General features: G+C 39.5%; 2 protein-coding genes across 3 annotated transcripts in view; both read right to left on the reverse strand.

Moving 5' to 3' along the window:
• The window catches only part of LOC119882248 (carbonic anhydrase-related protein 10-like), a 121,698-nt gene extending 116,784 nt beyond the window's left edge, over positions 1 to 4,914 (reverse strand). Inside the window, exons 1-2 of the mRNA XM_038692241.1 lie at positions 4,183 to 4,914; positions 226 to 300 (exon numbers count right to left, since the gene is read on the reverse strand). Of these exons, the coding sequence (XP_038548169.1) occupies positions 226 to 300; positions 4,183 to 4,243 (136 nt within the window). The 5' untranslated portion in view covers positions 4,244 to 4,914. The remainder of the gene's footprint in view (positions 1 to 225; positions 301 to 4,182) is intronic.
• A 2,716-nt stretch (positions 4,915 to 7,630) lies between these two features.
• On the reverse strand, positions 7,631 to 22,714 carry LOC119882257 (cytosolic phospholipase A2 gamma-like). Of its 2 annotated transcripts, none has more exons than XM_038692251.1 (14): positions 22,502 to 22,714; positions 21,919 to 22,029; positions 20,404 to 20,546; positions 17,699 to 17,885; positions 17,473 to 17,578; positions 17,227 to 17,367; positions 13,791 to 13,856; positions 13,328 to 13,468; positions 12,941 to 13,087; positions 12,745 to 12,828; positions 10,660 to 10,817; positions 9,037 to 9,208; positions 8,704 to 8,873; positions 7,631 to 8,391 (listed from the first exon to the last, which is right to left on the reverse strand). In XM_038692251.1, exons 1-14 carry the CDS (start codon positions 22,631 to 22,633, stop codon positions 8,365 to 8,367), a joined length of 1,785 nt encoding a protein of 594 aa, XP_038548179.1. In that variant the 5' UTR covers positions 22,634 to 22,714; the 3' UTR covers positions 7,631 to 8,364. The 2 variants fall into 2 exon arrangements, with proteins under 2 accessions (XP_038548179.1, XP_038548185.1); XM_038692257.1 differs by having other exon boundaries at positions 10,660 to 10,814; positions 22,502 to 22,712.
• Between the last annotated feature and the right edge of the window lie 1,024 nt (positions 22,715 to 23,738).

Raw genomic sequence — 23,738 nt, forward strand, 5'->3', positions numbered from 1 at the left:
GACAGATTTTGCTTCAAATAACCTGTCTCCAAGACCCAGATTTTGAGGATTGATAGGATTCACAGGCATAATAGATTTATTCTAAGGTCCAAAAAAGTTTTGATGAACCTTCTTAAATTGGGAAAACAACTCCCCTCCCGAATACCTTCCATAACATTTTCAAATATTTCACCATGTGTTGGTCATGATACCTCTTTGTGTATGAGGTGGGTGGTGGTCTATTACCTGGAACAAAGCTTCCCTGGACAACGTCCTTATACGCCCACCAACTGTCATCAAGCTTGGATGTAATCGGCTGAGCTGCAGGGAGAAGGAAAGAGGGAAAGAGGAAACTGTTCTTTAGTAAAACACAGCACTGCAGGAGTCCTGCCCTCACAGCGAAGGGTTCACACAGCCTCCAACTCCAAATGAGACTAGCTTGCCAGAGGCTAATGTTTGAAATAGGGGTAGGCAATGTGAAGATTAGATCGATATTGTGATCTCAGGTGTTCACAATCTACTTTTCAGGTGAATTGTAGAGATGTATGAAATGTCGTCTTACTTCTGTTTCCAAACTTCACATAACCTCACTGACTAGTGGATCTGTGCTATGTGAACAAAGCACTAGTGATGCAACCGAGTAGATGGCCATGATCACTGGAAGAATTATTACACATTGCTCTTCCTTGTGTGGCATAATAAACAATGCCATTGAGTTGTGAGTACTTGAAAAGTGTTATTTTATGATGACGTTTTGGCTTCTGTTTACAGCTTCAAATGAAACTTAGGTTTAAATCACCATTTTGAAACCTGTCAAGTAACTTTAATGCAATTTTGTGTTTTAATGGTGAAAATTTCATAGGCTATTTCATGTCTACTGGGAATTTCCAAATTTTGAAAAAAAGATTGCAACTTAGTGTGAAATATTGTGATTGCGATTAAAAGGATTGTGATTTTAATTTTTGGCCGTGTCGCCCATCCCTAATTAGAAAGTCAGCAGAAGAACACAATACATAATTAAGACAACTTTAGATTTACTGTGAGACGTATTCCTCCTCTTTTGATTGAGGCTAATCTTCTCCAGCCCTTGCACAAAGCTAACACATCCCAAACCTGTCTGCTAACTGCACTTTACTTGAAACTAGGGTCAATGCAGGCTTACATTTAGGTAATATGAAGGAAGTCCAAAGAGGCAAACAAATCTGATCGAGCTAAGGAAGCAGTCACAGACTGGCAGCAGGCAAGTTTAGAGAACAGCGAGCAGGTAGGAATGGCTGGACCACAATGGCAGCACAGCAACACTGAGAGGGTGAGCCAGGGAGAAAATGGCTGGTACTGAAATGAGGTAAAAATGGGTAGGGGCGACTGACTGGGAAAAGGCAGGAAACTCATCTGTTGAACAGGTAGGGAATGACAAGGTCTGACAAGTTCCAAGAAAATGCAGGGGCAGGGGAACAGAGAGGTTTTGAAACTAAACAGAGAACAGAGGCGAGACAGGGCAGGTGTCAGAGTGTCATCCACTTACAGAAAGGGACCAGTTTGCCAAAAAATTAATGGAGGCATTTATATCTTTTTAAAATTCTTGAGGAAAAAATATAAAGATTTTAGCTCCATACATCTGATTTCTACCCATCTCATTTTTATTGGGGCTCAGTCCGTAAGGATTAGGCTGGGAACCGGAGGGTCGCGGAGTGTGGACTGGTGGCTGGAGAGGTGCCAATTCACCTCCTGGGCACTGCCGAAGGAGGCCATGAGCAAGCCCCTGTACCCCTAACTGCTCTGGGAGCCACACTGAGTGGCAGCCCCCTCACTCTGACATCTCTCCGTGTGTTGTGCATGTGTGTGTCTTTCGGACCTGTGTGTAAATACTAAGTGAAAGAGTGAAAACACTGAATTTCCCCTTGCGGGATTAATAAAGTATATCTTCTTCTTCTTTATGTAGTGTCGCCTCCAGCAGATGCAAGAGGCCCAGAGGGAAAGTCCACCTTCAACCCAAAACTGACTTGTAACCATGAATGCTAACATTAAGAAACAAACATTTATATCTATGCAAATATACCACGGAAACACTGAAATGTTGTTCTTGTCGGATAATTTGCGTGGTTGGGAAGGGTCAAGTTGAAACAATGAAATCCCCATTTTAGCTCTGTAAAAGCTAGCACAGACATAGCAATGTAATACATTTCTCTTTCTCACTTATATTTAGCATGTGCACATTTTAAAAAGGCATTATGTTTTATAACACGTCAAAAGGGTATTACATAAATCTAAATAAGCAGAAAAAAAGGATTCCTTCCTTTACTTGAAATAAATTTGTACTGATGTCAATATAATTTATACTGTAAGTTAAACTGCTAATTTAATCATCACAAAAAAAAAAAGGTCTGTTGATTTGTAATGAAGCTTTCAAAGTAGGTCAAAATGGAGATTTGTTTATGTGGGATGCATGGAGTGAGTCCCTGTGGTGGGCCTGCACCGGTGCCCACAACCGCCTGTGGTACACATAACTTCACACATTGTGTCCTGAGTGTTTCTGGCCCCAGACTGCCACTCACTGTGCTGTAGCTCCGTTGCCATCCAACCCTGCAGGTTGCAACCAGCCAGCCTGGCAGCAGCAGCACGATTAACACAGCGCTGCCGGGATCTGACAGATAGCTCTGAATGGTAGAGTTTGTGTTGCACCAATGCAGAACCGGGTCACGCGAACCGAACAGGGACAAGACTGCAGTTGACAAATGAGTTGAGGGGTAGGCCAGTTGTGAAGGAAGTATTCACAACCTTTAATTAAGTAAATTTACTAATATTAAAATACTGTGATATTTGAATATGTAACTTAAGTAAAGTATGTCAGCATTATCAGGTATTTAAGTTTTTAAAAGTAAAAGTACTCCATGCAGAAAAATGACCACTGACTGCTATATTATTATATCATTAGATTATCACTGAGGCTGGGCTGATCACTGGGCATTTAGGCTGAGTTAAAAAAAAAAGTATTTAGAGATTAAAAGATGTAAGCATCTATAAGGCAGAGGGTCTACTGACAACTAGTTGCATTATGGGAATTGTAGGAACCAGTGAACTGTATGGAGGTGCCATACTAAATGGCTTGAGTGCACCTTTAACATTGAGACCACGTCTACAAAATGGACAGCAACATATCTTTTTAAATATTTGATATTTGGGTGCCTAGTGGTTATTTTGTACTATAGTGATTTAGAAGCATACCAGAGAACTGCAGCATCCCCTGCTCAATCCTGCCCATTGACTGTAGTTGTCACTCTGTAATAAATCTGAAAACAGCTACTGGAAAAAAAAGTTACATCATTTTCTCCTGACTTTTTAAAGAACACATTTAGTGTTTAATTACAAAGTTCTTAAAGTACGGGCTACCATTGAGTCTTTTTCCTATAGCCTACTGTTGAAGTGTGGCGGGTCAGTTATCAAGAGTCGTCTCTTGATATCTGCATACCAGTTTGAAATTATCTCTATAAGGAGGCATGTCTTGTTAAGAAAGTGAGGCTGGCAGCTTCTGCGGTGATGAGTAGGAGGTCTTGACTCATCCCATTATGGGAATCACTGTGAGTATCTGAGAAAATGGATGGTTGCCTCACTGATATGGCCGTACTGTATGAGCTCTTTGACATATTGAGAGTGAAATTCTTGATTAACTATTTATATTCCCAGTGTGACTCCGTTTTAGTCAGGCTGTGTATGTGTGGTGTTCCATATACTGTACTACTATTATGATCTGCGTGTACGTGTGTGTGAGCATCTGTGTGCATGAGGGGTTACTGATCAAAGTGCTGGGGTTATAATATGTGAGTTTTGATGCATGAATTCAATCATCTCAATGGTTTTGAACCTCAGCAGCGTGCAGTGACTGATGTCAGTATATGTCTCTGTGCAAAGAGCCTGTTGACACTTCACTTGATTTAAAAAGTAAAATGAGTAGGAATGGTTTACCTTGGCAGGTGAGGTTTCTGTAATTATGGTGAGTTTGACAGGAAATGAGGAATCGAAATATCATTATAACAATTATATTATATTTCGGTAGCTTGTATCTAATGGTGACTTCTTGTAGTGATGGCTTCACTTCAACATTTTCATTCATCTTGTTTCATATCCGAGCTGAATATTCTGACAGTCTCCTATATTTCTATATTGTTCAAATAGTTCCTTCTTAATTCCGTCTTAGCACCTTACCTGATGACGTGCAGATGATATATGTTTGCAAAATCACAGATATATCCCAAATGACATGCATTCTTCGTTCATTTCATGCTCATTTTCTGCAGCTGTTGCGGGACGGCGCTTTACGGGGTCGCACGTGTAGACGACACGGCCTAACTTTGAACATTTTTTTCCCTCTTCCGTTCTTCTTATCCCCGTCTCTCTCCCATGGAGCGCCGAGACGGTTTGAAGCCTGAGATCCGTCCTCACAGCATCGTCCTCCTTCGCTTCCACGTTTGGTGTTCAGGCAACATTTCGGTGTTTCTACCGGCGTCTGTCATATATTTCTCTCTGTATCTATCCACCCTGAAGACATTTAAGCTGTGAAATCCGTTCATGAAGCATATTCTTCCCCTCTTATTTCCTTTGGAGAGGGTGGATGTTTGTGGCGCACCGCTCGTCTGCAGCGGATCAGGCAACTTCACTGACGACGCAAAGCGCACCGAGTGCGCACAGACTGACAGAGAGCGACAACATATTCATGATATTGTTTCATGACAGAATCTATGTAAAGCAGGAAAGGAAAAACTGGATCCGTGTCTTTCAGATGAAGATATGGGCTACAAAATATTAGCAAGGAAAAAACAAAAAGTTCAGAATGATGGGGAAACCATGCAAAGCGCGTGAAATGCCACAAAGACTGACTAAGTCGTACTTTTGGATGGAGGAAAGTGTTTTTGCAACAACTCAAACAAACCCTGTTAGATTTAATCATTTTATTCAAATTTCAAAATAAAGTAGAAAGTCATCAGTGATGATCGTACTGTCTGAGCTTGATATATTAAAGACACCACGCAGTGCAGAGACTGATTTTATTTCCAAAATGACGATGACACAGTCTCAAAGGAACCAACTGTGGATGCAGTGTGAGTGTGGTGTATGCAGATGGCCTTGGTGAATGCTCGGTTGTAGTGACCTACTTTAAGATACCTCAATTCCCTGCTGTGGATGTTGTGCGACCTCTAGCGTTAGCTTTGGGTTACCTCATTCATAACAGGCAGGCAGACTGAGCATGATAGTGTGAAAGATAAAATTTTAAGACATACTAACATTTAGAGAATGTGGTATAAGCATATATGTGCGCGCAGTGTATGGGTGTACTGAACATGTTTGCATTCAGTTAGTCTTGGGCTCACACCAGAAGCTGATGACATGAGGTCATGTCTCCTGTAGTATTTCTGGGACATTGGGGGTTTTATCAGCCAGGGGGAGTCAACATTCAACAAAGATTACACTGTTTTTTAGGTTCATGTCAATAGACCCAAAATGTATTTTCTGGCGCTGGCTTTGAAGCAGCATTTTAAACTTTTACATTGTGAAATAAAACACTTCCTTAACAGGTCCATCACATCCTGAATAAGGAAAGGCCTGTGTAATCTGGTACTTAATATAGTGAGAATAGAAACAAAGTTTTGAGGGGTATGTTAGTTAAAGTTTAGTTTGTTGTGTTGGCATATTGTAATTTCTGGACACTAGATGTATCCTACTTCATGGTAAAGTCCATTCTCAGTGTATGTAGGTTTGAAGTTTCCACATCATACTTGTTTAAGTTGAATATTGGGCCATGATTGGCTCCCAAAGTAGCTGTGATGTCATAAATCCTGCTTGTAAATCCATGTGGTAAACTGAGATTTACGGTAAGCACAGAGAAACGTTCCCCTTTCAGCAGATGACTGATTATATCACTGTTAAAACAGTAATTCACCCTAGAATTGATTGAAATGTTTGTGAGGTACTCATGTTTGGCTTTATGGCCTGGCTCACAGTTGCCGTTCAAATTTATTCCAAAGGTTTTGAATGAAGCGGAGTTCCTCCACTACAAAGTTGGAAAACCATTCTTTATGCTTTATGTACAGAACAGTGCTAGAAAAGGTGCGTACGCCACTTCCAAAGCAAAGGTTGTGATCTATAAAAACGAACTTGACGGGAAAATGTGCATCCTGCAAGTAAACTCTGAACCATGCGTACGCACATAAAGAGGAGAAAAGAGAAATGGTGACTCACATGGCAGAAGGATGAAATGGTTTAAAATGAATAGGCCTACTACTGTGTAAAATAAATCAAAATTTTACCTCTGAGTATTACAGGCTTAAAGCCTTTCTGAATAAACAAATACCCGTTTGATTTACTTTTCCTGAAGTGTGCAAAAAAACAACACACAATTTAAGATCATTTGCAGCACACACAAAAAGATCCAGATTTAGGATAACAAACACAGAGATATATAATATGTTGTACAGTTTAATCAGGAATCATATTAATACTTGCATGCAGTGCAATTTATTCTCATAAATAAGGTGAACAGGAGGACAAATTATATTTAAATTGATGTTTTCAATGCGTCAGTCGTGCAAATACTAGTGCATAGTTTCATGAATTGTTATCAGGTGTTCGTTGCCTTATCAAGCCAAATGCTGTGCGTCAGCGTGTGGATGTGATGCGCTGGTTGTAAAAACAAGTTATGGAAAATATAATTAAAAAATAATTTAAAAAGTAATTTATTGAGTAAATCTTTCAGCTTATGTCATTTACAACAAGTTATATTTATTTTAACTCATCAGCGGCCTTGTTTAGTGAGTGGACTGTTTGTGTAGCCTAAATAAATGTTTAAACACAAGCGGAATGCATTTGGTTTAATCTCTTTTCAAATGGGGGAATCCAACTTACTACCTGGGTCATCCCGTCTGTGTGTCCCCCTCCAGCCAGCGACATCACTACTGAGGAGGGAGGCCCCCTTCCTGCAGATCCGTTATGAAGGCGTGGAGCTCCGGTGCCCCCTTTCCTGCAGTGCACATGTATTAAATGAAAGTGTGTTTTTAACCCACAAAACAGCATCAGCTTCATCATAAGGAATGTCAGTGTCACACCAAGTTAAATTTCATTTTGCAACTTCTCTGTCAGAATTTGCCTCCTTTTCTTCCTGCAGTCAGGACGTATTAATATTTTAGTGAGGGGTGTTTCACTGACTGTTTATAGGTAACTATGGGCGTTTGAACGGTCAGACATGGAGCTCCCTCACATGTGCCACATTTCAAGTTGATTGTGATTAATAAAGGGAACTTGCTTACAGATGTACATACGCATGGTTTTATAAGTCTGAATATTTTTTGCCATACGCCATTTTTGGCTTTTGGGCGTACGTACACTTTTAGTGAGGTTTCTACGAACAGTTTTTTAAATGAGACCCCAGGTTTTGTCCACGGGGGCATCGCTTTGTTGAGACAGTTTGAAGCTCATTATTATAGTGAATACCACTGCTATAACAACATTTCCCTTAATTGTATTAAGAGGTCCAACCCAAAACATTAAAAAGGGGAGTCCACACAGTTATGGCCGTATAGCGTACACACAGTACAATTGTCGTGGGTGGGTGAGTGCAGCGGCAGGACACTGAGGTGTGGACCCAGACATAGGCGAGGAGTGCAGTCCAAAATATTTATTAAAACAATAAACTTAACCAAAACCGGCTTCCAAAGAGCACAAAGGTAAATCCAAACAAAAGATAATCCAATCCAAACCAATCGAGGGGAACAGACAGGTCTAGACCAAAATACAGAAACACAAACTGAACATCAAAAGACAAACAGGAAACAAGCACTCAAGACTAAACACTATCAAATAAACTATCACCAAACAGAGAACACAAACCAACACTTAGCAGACAGAAAACTAAATAATACAAAAAACCTAACCTAACAAGGAACAGACTAAGACTAGGATAAAAAGAGAACACAAAGCAGACAAGACCACAATAATACAAACACAGAAGCAGGAGTGAATACAAAGACATTAACAAACAAAACCAAAATAAAGGACTAAAACTAAGATACAAGACAGGTACTAAGAGAACTAAACATGAACAAAAGAATAAACAAGGCTACAAAGAAGAAACAGAAAACCCCAAACGATGACAGAACAAAAAAACATGAACTCAAAACCAAATCCCTAACAACAATAAAAGTAAAAGAAGACATGTACTGTCAGAGATTTAACTGATGTTTATATATAGTGACAGTCCAAAAATACAACACCACAATTATTTCAGCAGATATGATGACATGCAGTCACATTGCATGATCGTGTGGTAGTTGGGTTATACTCTCCCTCCTGTGGCGGGGCTCTGTGTGACTGATGAACATGAAGAAACCACAGATTCTAGTTTACTCCAGCCTCAAAGCATTCCTGGAAGGGAGAAGGAAAGAGATGTGACAGATTCCTGATAACTCAGTTATTTCTCTGTCAACCATCCACATCTCTCTCTGTGTATCTCAGACAGGCACACAGATATTACATAAAGTCCTCTTGCTGAATCCCTTTTCATCTCCTTTCACACAGATTGTTTCCTCAGACACGCAGTGAGCTCACATTACATGCTGTAAAGAGATGTGAAATTCAGATTTGACCTACACTGTCAGTGCTTTCAGATCCTCTCTGATTCTTTTATGTCTCCCTGTGTCTCACTTTACACCCCCTCTCACTCAAACCCACCCCTACCTCTTTTCTGCGTCGGTGGAGGACAGCCTTGTTAATCTCCCTCAGCAGAGTTTCCTTGTTGTTCTTTATGTTGGCTTTCGCTATCTCCAACAGGGACTCAGTCTTCTCCTGGCTGAAGGGACGCTGGAAGGTGGAGAACTCCTTCATTTTTGCTTTGAACTCCTCTGCATCTATAGAAAACCATGAAGGGCTGTTAATGCTCTAGTCACCTGTTACCCTTCTTTGCTTGACACCTTGCTAAAAGTGAAGAGTGAAGAGCTTAAATTAGTGTTGTCATTATCAGAAGACTCCATAATTAATCTGCACGTGTGTGTGTGTGTTTGTGTAACAGACCTTTGCAGTTTTTTCTGTTGAACAGCGGCATGTAAACGATCGAGGGCTCCTTCCCTTTTCCCTCGAACACGTAGAAGTCCTTTGGCCAGTCTTTCTCCTCCAGGATTCTGGCATCTATCTCTGGGAAAGGCTTCTTCACCGCGGCTGCGTAGTCTCTGGCAAGAGTCAGAGTCTGTGAAGGGAGCAGATGGTGAGTGTTGTTTCAGACTCCCGGGTTTCACAGCTTTCATGCAGAAATTCAATATAAGATCCATAACCATGTTTTCAGTGGTGTATAAAGACCTTACACAATGAACTGTTATGTTTTTATCACCTTAGAATGAGCCATTTATATCTATATAACCGCGGGTCCTCTTACATGGTCGTCACCATGTTTCCACAAACGAACAAAAGGCGCTACAGAGAGTGTGTCAGAACATTCTTCTTCTTCTTCTACTTCTTCTTGGAGAATTCTGGCAGTGTAGACACTCATCACTACTTCGATTATGTACTATGGTAGAATAAGAAGTAATAATATACACCAGGGGTCGGCAAATAAGTTTTGCATCGGAGCAATTTTTTTTATCCATTAGATGGTGGGTGACAACATGAGACAACATAATATTTACACTAATGATGCAGTGATCAGTTAGTGAAGTCCAACTCTCTCACCTAGAAGTTTGCGTGTTTGATCCCACATCAGGTTTTCATGTTTTTTCCCCTCTTTAACTAAAGCGACTGTTTCACATGCTCACGATAAAACATGTGCTGTAGTGTGTGTGTTCCAGCCTTCGTTCCGCATCCATCAACCTATGGAGACTTTTTCATTTCCCCAGTATCTCCAGGCCGAGGAAAATCCTGCGCTTGTTTTCCTGACGACTCTTTCAGATGTGTGTCAAGTAGGCTCCAGACTCTTTTTAATATGGTCCAGAATTTTTCAAACTAAAAGCTTTCAATTCAACTCCATGTAGATCATAGCTGCAAAAAATATTTTATTTTGTAGGCAAAACCACTAAAGAGGAAGTGATTATGTGAGTTACTGTTGCTGTCATGACTGAGATATATTTAAGCACCGCTATCAAAGTATTTATTTATTTGTAATTTTTGCCACTATCAAAGCAACGTAATCTGACCAATCGGATCAGATATTATTGCTGGTGAGCAGTTTTGGCGAGGATCCATATTCACAGCGAGAATTAACTTGTTTTCCTTGTCAGTGTTGTAAAATACCTTTGTAAACTTCATCCATATGGTTTACAATGTTTCACACTCTTGGCCTACATTTTCCATATTATCCGTCAGTGATCCAAGTTGCAATATAGTTTTACTGAATAAATAAGTAAATATAATTTCTTAAAGAAACCTAATTTCTTGACTGGCTACTCCCTGCTGTCGCAGATGATGACCAGTTGATGTGTTAAGGTGGTATTTAAAGTGACCCCTAGGCAAATATACTTTCTTAAGGAAAATTATTGACTGTCAGTAGTATTAGTAGTATTTTACTATTACTGGCAACATGAGTTAGATTTAATTGGCTTGTAGTCACTGGCCTATATATGGTATTGGTGCTGTACTTCAGGTATTATGAGTTAGCTTCCATCCTGGATTTAGGCATACAAAAACACCACATGCAATTTCCAGTACCTCAAACATGTCTCCAGCGCTGTACTCTGGTGCGATGATGAGATCGATGTCTCTCTTGTCTCCCAGAAATGAAGGGTAGGCTACGTTAATCAGCAGCCCGGCGTCTATTAGGTGGAATCTCTCATTACTGAAGAGGCAAGGTGGAATGGTGGAATCTGCTGAGCAAGAGAATTTCAGAATTTTCTGGGGAAGCTGCAACGTTTGCAATTGCACACACCAACAAGTAAAACAAAAAAAAAGTCGATCTTTATAAATTTTTAATACAAATGAATTGACATGAATTGACAAGTCAAGTGAGCAAACAAGTCGGCAGATATTTTGGCAGGTGATAATCGTGGTCAAATGTTGGTCATAAAGATCCGCCCGGGTAACAGTTCACCATAATTCTGTGTTCACATACAACGTGAATTTAATCTTCGCAACGCTTTCCTCACGCAGGTTTTATTGCTGGACAACTGCTGAGTATTACAAGCGAATAAACACAACCCATGAATACTACAGCTAAATGAACCCAAAGTAAACATTTTGCTGTGATTTAAATAGCAATAAACGGATCAAATTAATGCCGAAATAACTACAATATGATGGCGATTTCTTAGACATGAATTCATGCTTTGTCAGGTCTGTCAGCAAGCAAGCAGGATGACTTTTTCAATGTTTGTTTTCTGGAGTTTGGATCGATCAGGGCTATGCTATGGTAACTTGTTCACAGTATAGTAAAATGATAGCTGGAATCAAGTATTCCTCAAGGTAGTTCAACTTCCTCGCTTTCTTTTTCCAAGCAATGTCCATTTTTCTAAATATGAAGTAGTAGTCCAACAGAGCTCTGGGTGCCAACCGATGTTAACAACAACAGTGGAACCGGATGTGCACGGAAGCTCGCTGCTGAGAAGCTCTAGTGAAGATAAATCAACGTTGTAATCCCAAAAACTAAAGTAAATTTAATAAAAGCAGTTAACTCTGAGCTCCTCCCCCGGGTAATTGGCGCAGTTGTCAGAGCATAATCCAGACCAACTATGGGTGTTTATGTGTCCAAAACTGCAGCGCTGCTCCCCGTACACTTCCCCGTTCTTTAGCAGCTCTCCATTGTCCAGCAGCATTTCAATTCCCCACTCTCCCTGGTCCTCTCCAAACAACGCTCTGAAATCCGGACAATCTCACCGCTGATAGGCTTTCGCAACATAGCGTCAAACTAATGTCTTGCTCAAGTGGAACATTTTCAAGCATTTTCAATCAAGCCGCCCAAAACACTGGATTAGCTTTCACTGTGAACAAGAAGTGGTTGCGATTGTCATTTCCGATAAATGCACAACGGCCGTGTTTGATTTGAAACAACTCAACCCTCTCGAAATTGGTAAATAGTACAAAAAATGCATAGTGTACACAGTGTACTACATGAGCGAATTGAGACTCAACATAACTCTTGTGACCGACTTGCATAAGTCATGTTAAGTAACTTCACTTGTACATAAGTTAAAATAAGTCAATATAGTCTTTTAGTTTCACACGGTACAAACACGGTCTTCTAATTTAAAGTCTTGTAGTGTTTGAGCCATCCATCCATCTTTAACGAGTATAGAAGCACTTTCTTGCTTTTTATACTACATCACCTGACTTCCTCCTTTGCTCAAAGCCCCTAGAGGTCGCTGCGTAACACGAACCGTAAATGTAAATATGGGTTGAAATAAGTTCCTTGCACAGATGACTTATATGGCCTTATATTAACTTAGTTATTTACTTACTTACCATAGAGCTGAGGGGAGTCATTTGACCCATTTTTTGATAAACTGTTTTATATTTTGGGAATTATGCCCGTTTTCTTTCCTCCTGAGAGTTAAAAATGAGATCGATACCACTCTCACGCTAATGCCAACAGCCATTAGCAAAACAGGTAACACGGCTTTGTCCAAAGGTAACAAAATCCAAATGTTGTCTTTTAAATTCATACAAATAACTTCTGGCTGTAGCTTCATATTTACAGATATTAGAGTGCTATTGATCTTCTCATCTCATTCTTGACAAGAAAGTGAATAAGTGTATTACCCAAAATATCAAACTATTCCTATTATTGCGGAGTCTTCTCACCCTGGTATTGGTAGAGGAAGTTTCTGGTAGTTCCCCACTCCCATTTCACAATCAGGGGAAGAACGTGCTTAGTAAGCAGAGAGACTGGGGAAAAACATGGAAAAGAATACACAGACGGGTTTAGCTCATTTAACTAAAATGGATCTGTTTGGCCACAGCTTTGACAAATTTGGCTGTTTATCTGCCGTACACTGACCATGTGTTTTAAAAGCTCCATCCTCCAGACTTTGGCTCCAGGTCTCTACTGCCGCCAGCAGCTCCAGACTCCACTGCTTAGAGAGACTCTTTCTTTCCTCCAAGCTCTTTGACTCCAGCCATGCAGACTCATTATAATTTACCTTGTCTGGAAAAGATAAGAATTGAATGGACACTGTGGCATTTTGAATTAGACAATTGCTTTGTAATTATTTCATCACAGTCACAGAAAGTTGAATTGGGAAGAAAATTGAAACATTGATGGCATTCCTTTCTAGTGGCTGAAATGTTTGCAGATTAGCTTGCAGCTACCAAAAACAAATGGATTTTTGGAGGTCAGTTTCATAGTAAATTATCTGAGCAGGATCATTATCATCATCACCATTACCTTCTAGTATTTTCTGCAGCTTGTCTAGGTCAGACAGAGCAGTAGGATCCTTGATGGTGCTTCTGGTCAGGGCTATTAGTTTATGAAGATCACTGTGTACCCTGAGGTAAACTTCACCAGCACCATCTACATGTCCAGGCACTGAAACAAACACACACACACACACACACACACAGAAAGTATAAAACCATAATGTTGTGTTATATATATATATATATATGTGTATAGGCTGAAACGATTCATCAATTAAATCGATTACTAAAAAGCATGCGATTCTTTGCATCGATGCTACTTGGAATAGACCCGCAAGGAACCGCAACGTGCATGCAATTGTCGGCTGTATGACAAGCACGCAAAACTCTGCACAAGACCAGTAAATGGCAGGCGAATATATGTATATAGCAGATGAAAGCAGCTTCTAAAAATACATTTAGTGTGTACGGAAATGTCAAATGGCGATTACCATTTAGCCAGGGAGGGATGACCTCTCTGATAGTCTTCTCATCAGCCAGCGCACAACCTAGGACACCTGCGTGGTTTCAACACACACACACACACACACACATGCACATGGAATTATACAGATGCATGATCAGCAACACTACAGTATTACTACCTGCAGATATATTAGATATTTATATTTGATAAATACATAAACACTATTTTCTGCCACAGTTTTGCTTATTTCACATTAGAGATTTCAGTTTTTCTTTTTCTGTGCTCTTCTCACTGGCACGAAGTGGGCTCATGTACATCTGTGCTTCAATCAGCATTTAACAATACTAAAATGGTAAATGGACTGAATGCATAGTGCCTTTCCCATCTTCTGACCAATCAAAGCACTTTACACTACATGTCACCATTCACCCCATTCACACACTGATGTCAGTGGCTAACTGCTGATCAGAAACAAAAACTAACATTCAGAACTGAGAGAAATTTGGCAATTTAGGGTTCAGTATCTTGGCCAGGGACACTGACACTGCTCGACATGAAGACTGGAGGAGCAGGGGATTGCACCACTAATCTTCAGACTCCTGAGCCACAGCCACCCCTAAAATCAAACTCTAATGACAGTTGGTGGGTCGTTTTTCTAGCAAACTAACAAATGTAAGTTTGTAATAAGTTTAATATATATCATGCTTTTAGCTCTGTTTTGGTCTCCACCTGAGAAAATAACTGGCTCTTTAGTTGCTATATGCTCCACTATAATCAGGGCTTAACTATTTTGCTCACTAGCCTAGTCGATTTCCAAAGTTACTAACCACGCAGCTTTTTACTAGCCACATTTTTGTTGTTGGAAAATTACGTTTTATATGATAAAAGTTGACTATGGTCTCCTAAAATTGGCGGGCTAAAATGTGTGAATATTATTAGCTCTGATAAGGTTGTGTGTAAAGCTCCTTTTTAAAAAAAAACATGTAGTCTTTTAAGAAAAACACATAAATAGAGTAGCTTTTTATTGTATATAATGAAAATGATGCATGGGGGTAAAAGATGAACTGAAAAGATAAAAACTTTTTTTCAGAAACACTATGAACAGCTGTAAATACTGTAATACAGAGTTGAAAATGATCTGCATTCGAAACAAGAGCAAAGAATAACAAATTATTTTTGTCTAAGAAAAAATCCACTATAAAGGCAACAGGATTAAAACTTTATGTAGGCCTGTATCATTTTAGCTTATATAAAGTTTTTGTGGATTGTTTGTTTTGCATCTGCATTTCCTCAGAGCTCTGACTGTATTTATGTATTTATGTTTCTAATCACGAAGCTCTGGTAACTCTGAGTAACTGGAGATATGTTCACCTGAAACAAGTACCCAGGTCTTTATTTACCAGATTATTCCCATACAAACGCATGAGCACTTAAGCTTCATTTATACTCCTGTGTAGGCATTTCTACTTGTGCGTCAATGTCATTCTGCAATTACACCCCCAAATGCTAGTAGGCAGTAGCGTCAATAATGTGAATGGGGGAAATTGTAAAATTGTATACGTGCGGCTGGTATAGACTTTTCAAATGTTATCGACAGAATGGATCACATTCTGAACGAGTCGCTTTGCTCGGCTTGTGATGGTCAAATATATTGATCCACCGTGTTACAGCCGCCGTTTTGGCCGCTAGTAAAAATTACTACAAAGCACAGGGCACTTCCGGGTGGCTCGGAGGCATAGCGAGGCTACCCTGCCGACCAATCACAGTGCTTACGGTCCGCGTCGACTCAACGTGTAGTTACATTTTTGAGGAGGTGCACGTCAGGTGATGGCGTAGCCTCTGCGTAGCCCCGCAGTCACCTACGCTGTCGATTCGACGCAGAAGTATAAATTACACTTTAGGCTGTAATAAAACATAGGATTAACTGTGGAAAGAAATTTTCAACACACCAAAGTGGCTAGTGGCAGTGACTGTTACCTGCCACGGCTGAAATCCACCCGCATTTGGCAGATTGGCGGGGGTTAATGTCAAGCCCTATTTATAACCAATCAGTTACCACAATCGAGACTTCATAAATACTATGTACAAATTACTTCAAAATAAAAGCAGTGCTGAGGTAGGTATTTCCAGAGGCCTGTACCACGAAGCAGGATTTGAGCTTATCCAGATTATTTTAGTTGTTAACCCTGGGTTTTCAGTATCACGAAGGTGATTCTTACCTAGATGGCCAAGGTAACTTTTGCTGAACGGCTAACCTGCTCCTGAGCACATCAACTCTATGAAAGCACCGCCTACTGACCAATTAGCTCTCTTGGAGAATGACATCACCATCTGTAGGAAATCCCACAGTTTTATAGGCTGCTTCATGTTCGCTGCTGTGAGAAACTCTTGTTTGCCATATCATCCTACAGAGACGATTGAAAGCCTTGTAGCTACTATTGTACAGGTTTTTACAGTAGCCTACTAACTGCTTTGAAATGTGTTTTATAGCCTATTTTTTATTTGCTCCCCAGTCCGTTTCACACAGCCTTTCGTAGCCATTAAAATGAATGGGTAAAATGTTTCTTATGTGAGGCTGAACAATATGAGCAGATTGGTAGGGATATTGAAATACTAAATGTTAATATGAACATAGTTATTTATTTTATGTTAGTAGTTCTTATAGGCTATCGCAGAGACTGGTCATGTTCCTCTCCACCTTTTGCGATGTGGGCGTAGATAATGAAGTGAGTTTTCAGTAGCCTAACTGTTGAGATTCAGTCTTTCCACCACTATTTGAGCACATTTCATGCCTTATGAAGTTAATTTAGAAAAATGTTTGGAAACCTTTCGAGTGTGTTAAATAAATTGATCTCATTTTTGAAGTGATGAGAAGTTTTTTAAAGTGAGGTGGAACGACCAATAAGGCTATTCAGCGCTTGAGTCTTTTAATGTGGAAATGCCAACACACAGCCGAGCTGAAAAAATAAGGCCAGTATTTTCATACAGCTCATAAGAACGCATCAAATCAACACATTTTAGGCTACGCCTGTTCATTTTTGGATTCACACTGTTTGCGATTTTCTGTCTTCCTGCATGTGTCAGCTGCAGCCGTGCTACTTAGACCATGTCATTTTTCTGTAGTGTTACAGTTTGCTCTTCATTTGTAAAATATGACACTCTGCGGCCAGTAGACTTCTTCATGTCTGTGATTGGTCATCTGCTGCTAACACTGCCTCTTCTATGTGAAGACGCTCACGGCTGGATTGGGAAACCCTGGATTGATTAATCGAGTTGATAACCAGCTTCATGTGACCGCTTATCCCGATTGTTAGGATTAGTTAATCGAGATAATGAAAAGAGATCCTGGGTATGTTGAACTCGCTTCATGGTACAGTCCCCAGGTGTTTAATTGTTGGTTTCACACTGCTATTACCCACTGTTGCCATCAAACACTTTTCTCAGCCTTTGAACACACACACCTTGTAGTCTGACCATGTCCATCGGTGGCTTCCTCTCCAGCAGCTCTCCACTCTGAAATTTGCTGCCCAGGAGCGAAGTTTCAAGGAAGAGACCCAACTCTGTAAAACCAGCCTCATGAGGGCTCACTTCGAACCATTTCCCTGAGAGACAGAGAGTCTTTTTTATACTTAATACAATTCAGTAACTCACTTGCTCTAGAGTGCATACTGTAGGTCCTAATGTGACGTGCAGACGTGTGTGTGTACCTTCTATTGGCCCGTTTGAAAAGCAGTGCTTCTCTATGGCGCAGTAGATGGGGTAAGGGTTGGTGGCATTTCTGCTCGCCTCATCTGAAAGACGACGTGCTTCCATCTGATGAAACACAAGATATTTCTCTGAAGGACAATATATATACAATATTTATAGCAGAGTGTGTTTCATTTCAAATGGGATATATTAAGAGTAAAAGTGAGTGTATCATTGCCATGGAACCTGTTTCATGATCCCAGCAGAGGTGAAGACCCCCCAAATATCACTTAGAGAGAAGTCCTCCTCCTTTGCCATCTCGCCCAACCAGGCCAGAGCCTCCTCCAGCTCGACCCCAGGACCTGATAGCCTCGACACTGGCTCCTCCATGTTTGTGCTCCACTGAGGGTCGATGTACAGGGAAGACATGGACCTGAGAGAGACAGGTACACATAGGAGATAGTACTTTCACATAATTCGCGTTTAAAGCTGTTCCAGCCAAATGCTTATGTAATAATACACCCATTGTATCAGTCTAATTGAAAACCTGAGGCTTAAACAGAAAGAAGCAACCATTTTCACTAACTAATGACTGGAAAACTCCTCACTGGACATCAAACTACAAAACCAACTTCCCTTGACTGCAAGTTGCTGGCGCAACCCTGCTAGTAGACTAAATTTGGCCATCCTCTCCGAGCTATGGAAACCAAGAGCAGCCCTGCTTGCAATTCAGCCACACTTGGACATGGCTCTAGGGATAGCAGTCAGTATGTCCTACTTTGGTCCACACAAAAATATTGCTCATCACACTAAACAAAGATGGTGAACATGGTATTACAAGCAGCTGGAGTAAACCTGTGACTCATGTTCCAGAAGATAGGAAAATGTAGTGATAATGCAAATAACTAAATAAACAATATATCATATGCTTCTCTCCTGATGTCTACTTAAGGATGACAAATACAATTAAACAATCTAATTTTTATTCAGTATTTCAGTATTAAACAAAACACTCTTCATTATTTACCAAAAATCCAAAATGTTTGTGAGCTCAAGGTCATGAGCTGGAAATATCCAGGTCATGGAAAATTCAAGAGGCTGTGGCTACTTTAAATATGTCTGTAACAGCAGGACAGAGAGGAGTTAAAACACGTTTTTAGTTAGTAGAGATTACAGCTAAAATTTACATTACAAAATTACATTAGAAGAGAGCATTGGTGGTTATTATGGAAGAAACCACTTTACAGTAATGTATTTATTTCCCCAATGGTATTTATTTCTGTCTCCTCTTTTTACATTTCTCTATGCATTTCTGCCTCATTATGCAAATAAGGGGGCCTATTGGTGGACCACTGAGACGGCAGAGAAGTGTTGCTACTTGTCTTCCTTCAGTGAGTTCATCCGTGAACTGTGGTGTTTAGCAACTCGATTTGAAGACAATACTACCAGTCATGTCCTCTTTTTTTTTTTGTAGGGACACTTTGAAAGACAGTGTTTTCAGTCTGCAATAAAGGGAGCCGTTGTTTGTGTAAAGCAGAGTCAGCTAGCCACAGCTAAATTTGGAGTGCAAACATTGCAAACAAAAGGTTTCCTTGTTTTAAGTGTAAGCTGGACATGGTAAAGTAGAAAACTGTAAAACCCTAGAAAGTAGTTATTTTGATTTTTATTTCAACAAGGTGTTTGGCAAGAATAACACTTTGGTGGTTAAATGTTAGTGAATTTTATGACTTGCAGGAGTCAATGAAAAGGTTTAACACTCATGAAGAGTGAATTAATAGGAGTAAATTATGAATAACAGTGGATGTTATTTCTTTGTTAGTGTAGAACTTGATTTGCATTTCTTAGTGTGGTGTAGTGTTAAATGTTAACTTTACACTCTTTACTGAGTAGCTAACCTTGTAATATAATATAGACAGTTAATTCACACAATGGCCTCGAGGGAGGATGCTGGCGGAGCTGCTGGGGGATGTGGCTGACCAGCTTGAAAACAGGAAGTTTCAACTGTTACATCCAGTGCTTGAATTGAAAAAAGTAGTTGCCGGTACTCCCCATTCACATGTTGGCGTGTGTATTGTTTGGTACACAAGAAGGAGGAGGCTGGCTTGAAGCTTGAAGGAGAACATTAGCACAATGGCATCCTAATGCTACACTGCAGAGGCACAACCTGAAGGAGTAACTAGTATAAATAAATGAGTGTGTTAGTATAATGTTATGCCATTAAGTAAAAAGTAAACTGGTAATATATGCAATAATGCATTACTGTGATAATGCATTTTGACCAGTGGCCATGTTGCCCCGACCACTATCTTTAGCGCACCAGTGGCAGCGACCATACCACAGAATTGACTACAACCCACTCCAGTGAAGTCAAGACAGTAGTAGTAGATCTGATCACATCGCTATAACCAATCCTGCTTCAGACACCACCCGCTCAATTAGCATGTGCGCACAGGCATAAATAAATGTGGAAATGTAGAAATACAGGCATAAACAAATGTGGAAATGTAGAAATACAGGCATAAATAAATGTGGAAATGTGGAAATACAGGCATAAATAAATGTGGAAATGTGGAAATACAGGCATAAATAAATGTGGAAATACAGAAATAAATTACTGTAGGAATAAATGAATAAATATATAAATAAATGTAGAAACACAGTAATAAATGCATGTAGAAATGCATAAATAAATACATAAATAGCCTTTTTTATTCCAAAAATATATCTAATTTTAATTTATTTCTGCATTTAATTATTTATTTTTACATTTATTTATTTATTTATTTATTCATTCATTTATAGATATGTCATTTTTGGTCCCTCATAGATAAATACCAACCGATATAAATGACATTTGTGCTGATAAGGTTATGGTGATTGCCAAACATTCTATTTCTTCTTGCAACGTTTCATTAATGCACAAACTCTTGTCATGCGTGTAAGTGTGTTACCATGTTGATCCAGAAACTCCTGCCAGGTAGAGCAGCGTGTCCACAAGACCTTCCTTTTTCATCTGATAGAGGGAACCTAACAGACCCACAGCCGCCCTCTGACCTCCACCTGATGCCAACAAAGTGATGTGGGGAACTGAATCCTGGTTGGAAAGATGATAGATAGTAAATGGAATAGCTGCTAAAGCATTTTAAGTAGTAGTCGACCGATATGGGGTTTTCAATGGCCGATGCCGATATTTAGAGAGCAGAGTGGCTGAGATATAATGCCGATATCAAAACAAAGAAAATTAATGTATAATTCCATTATTCCAAGCAGAGTACAATCTGATATACATGGCTATCTTAGTCAGTAATGTGTTGTGATAGAATTTTAATTATTAATTAAATAGAAAAATACATTGGGTTATGCTGTAGATTTCAGATTTTGACTTGTATTTAAGTGAGAGTGGGGTGCAGCTTGTCAGAAGTGACCTCATTCAATTTGTGTGGAACAGACAAACCTGTACTCCCTTGTTATTGTTCTTGGTGACTTTAATAAAGGAAACTTGTGCCAAGAACTCCCCAAATACAGACAGTTTTTCAAGTGTCCGACCAGGGCTATATGTAGTTTTCATAGGCCACTAGAGTTGCAGTTTTCAGATTGCAACCTGGTGTGTGCTCGTACACATGCACACACAGAGACCTAAACACCGTGAGACAGCCTCACACAACAAGCTGGAACTCATGTAAACTCCCACTGCAACATTACAGTAATATTTTTATCAGCTTGAGGTTGAATTCATTCATGCTCATTGCATGATAATGCTATGCTGACTGCATTTAGCAAACGTGATACATATTCTTTAGCTTGCCTGCCCCTTTTCAATAACTATGTGTGTATCTTTCACCAGAGGTTCAGCAATTTGAGCACAGCTAAATATATTGGATGATAATGAAACGGTTAATGAGCTAGACTGAATATTATAAATGAGATTGTTTACACACTTTTTTTACAGATAGACCACAGTAAGTAACTTTACTGTAGTGGATGGATCTTACTCTGTGTTGTCGTCCTGTCCTGTTATGTGTTATGTTGCAAAATCAATATTTACAGACCCAATATCGAATCAGATCTTTAACAACAACAATATATCTCAAACACATCAGAACTGATACCTGAGTAACAACATGTCTGAACAGTCACACACACACAACACACACAAACAGACAGAGACAACTGTGAGGCCCTGTGTGAACTTGTTGTGTGAGCTTCTCCTATCTACTGAGGCTAATATGGTTGTATATGTGAGCACTACATTATAGCCACCCACAAAACAAAGAAAATATCGTATCATAAGATTGCGTCGAGCTGGGTTTGAGCTCGTTAGAGCAAAAGTAATACTTTTGGCCAACACACATAATAATATATATGTGCAGGAGGAAATTTTTGCAAACATGACACATTCCCAAAGAGAAAGAGACAAAGACAGAAAGAAAATGTCTTTCCTGAAGTGTGAAAGGTTAATTTCTCACTGAAGTGCAGTTGATTCCCAGGCTGTTGAGTGACTTCAGAACTACTTGTTTCCTCTCATGAACATACTCCTGTTCGCCAGCACACAGAGCCTGGGACTGACGAATGAGTTTCTGGAAAGAATCAGTGACAGCTAACTGGATTAGACTGAATAGGTAATTATAATAATAAATAATAATATACTACAATACACTTTCAAAGCATAGTTAAAAAGTGCTTCACGAAATTATATTCATTATATAATACATTATATAGAACAATAAAATTAAATAAAATTCAGACCATTACAGTACATAGAATTTAATAAAAATAACAAACAAAACAGTGAAATAATATGAAATAAGATAAAAAGCGTTAAATATTTGTATGGTTGTTTACTTAAGTGTGAAAATTAACTTTGATTTGACTCAAAGTTTGAAATGTGTATAGTAGGCAGATTTATTGCCACAATTACAACAAGCTGTAGAGTGAAATTGAGTTGTGTAACTCCCTTCTGCTACATAGCAGACAATATACATTTATAAAAAATCAATTATGAAAAATGGTAACAGAAATAAACTCTTCTGGAACAGTGAGAAACCCTACCTTAGAACTGGCTGCATATCCCTCCATGTTGTCGACTGCTACCAGATCTTCTGCAGCCACAAGTAAAAGGTAAATTCCTGCAATAGAAAAACGTGTTTTTCTAGCCTGCATGTTGGGGCATGGAAACAACATTCCTGTCAAATGAAATGCTACAGGTAAATCCAAGTTGTAATGAAAGTTTTGCCTTTGTCGGACCTCTCTTGTCCAACAAAGATGTTGCAATCTAGCAAGGAGGAGCTGCTGAGAGGCTGCAGTCACTGGCTGCATGTGAGCAGACATGAACAGATGTGCACATTCATGATCACGCCAGGGCTTGTACAAAAAACAAATCATTCAAGCAGTCAGATATATTTTTGAACTCTCATTCACACACATACACAAATGCACATCAAACTCAGACACACACACAAGCTTCTTCTACCATGTGTTGGTCACAGGGAGAAATATTTCAGAAGTCAAATTCAATCAGGCTGAAAAACAAGGTATGAAGTTGTACCATTGCTCCCACCCAAGGCACATAAATTAACCAGAGAGTAGGGCTGAAAGGCTTCTCATTCTTCCTCTTTCATCTCACAATGCTGTTGTGGATTTTGTGGCTTACTTTAGTCTTTATGTCTAATCAAGGACACGATCAGTTGGAGAGTATATGGAATCAACAGGAAATCAATCAATGATTGATTGTATGAATGACAAGATGACACTGAAATCTGCTGATCCTTTCCTTAAAGGTGGAATGAGTAGAATTTTCCTAAAAAAATGTATAGTGACCGTCTGTATTAAATGTCTAACTCCAGATTCAAAACTTTCCTTGTCAACCCCGTCAATCCTCTCTCACTTTAGATTCCAGAGAGCAGGGCACTGAATCCATAACCTGGAATGAGCTCCTTAAGGGGCCAGTTCGCTGGTTATCTGTAATGAGGTGTGCAGGTGTAGGCAGTGTGGATGTTAAAGTAAGTAAATACTAATTTACCAGTCCAGAAGACGGGGAAGAAAATTAAGACAAAAAGTTTCTTAAGGTGTCCACCCAAAGAGAAATTGTTGTGTATAATTTTAGAGCATTATAGCCTAAATTGTTATTATTAATTATTAGGGAAATGGTGGTCTACATTCTCAGTTCATTTAAAGTGTTATTTTATTAGGCGGTGGGCCGAGGCCGCGTATCTGCTTTAGTTTTAGAAAATAATGATCCCTATCGAGGGAGAACCCAGATTGTTTAAAGTTGTGAAGATTATTTTAT

Source organism: Micropterus salmoides, unplaced genomic scaffold, assembly GCF_014851395.1.
Source record: "Micropterus salmoides isolate LMB-PRFRI ecotype aquatic unplaced genomic scaffold, ASM1485139v1 Ms_hic_scaffold_10, whole genome shotgun sequence".
In the NCBI taxonomy this organism is placed as follows: Eukaryota; Metazoa; Chordata; class Actinopteri; order Centrarchiformes; family Centrarchidae; genus Micropterus; species Micropterus salmoides.

What these genes read in the sequence shown, in the direction of transcription:
- LOC119882257 (XM_038692251.1), bottom strand. Translation starts at nt 22,633, where the DNA reads ATGTTGTTTCCATGCCCCAACATGCAGGCTAGAAAAACACGTTTTTCT. An exon ending in GGACATGGTCAGACTACAAG is followed by an intron (nt 13,857 to 17,226) that starts GTGTGTGTGTTC and finishes GAAACCACGCAG; the next exon opens with GTGTCCTAGGTTGTGCGCTG. An exon ending in CTTCCTCTACCAATACCAGG is followed by an intron (nt 10,818 to 12,744) that starts GTGAGAAGACTC and finishes TCTCTTGCTCAG; the next exon opens with CAGATTCCACCATTCCACCT.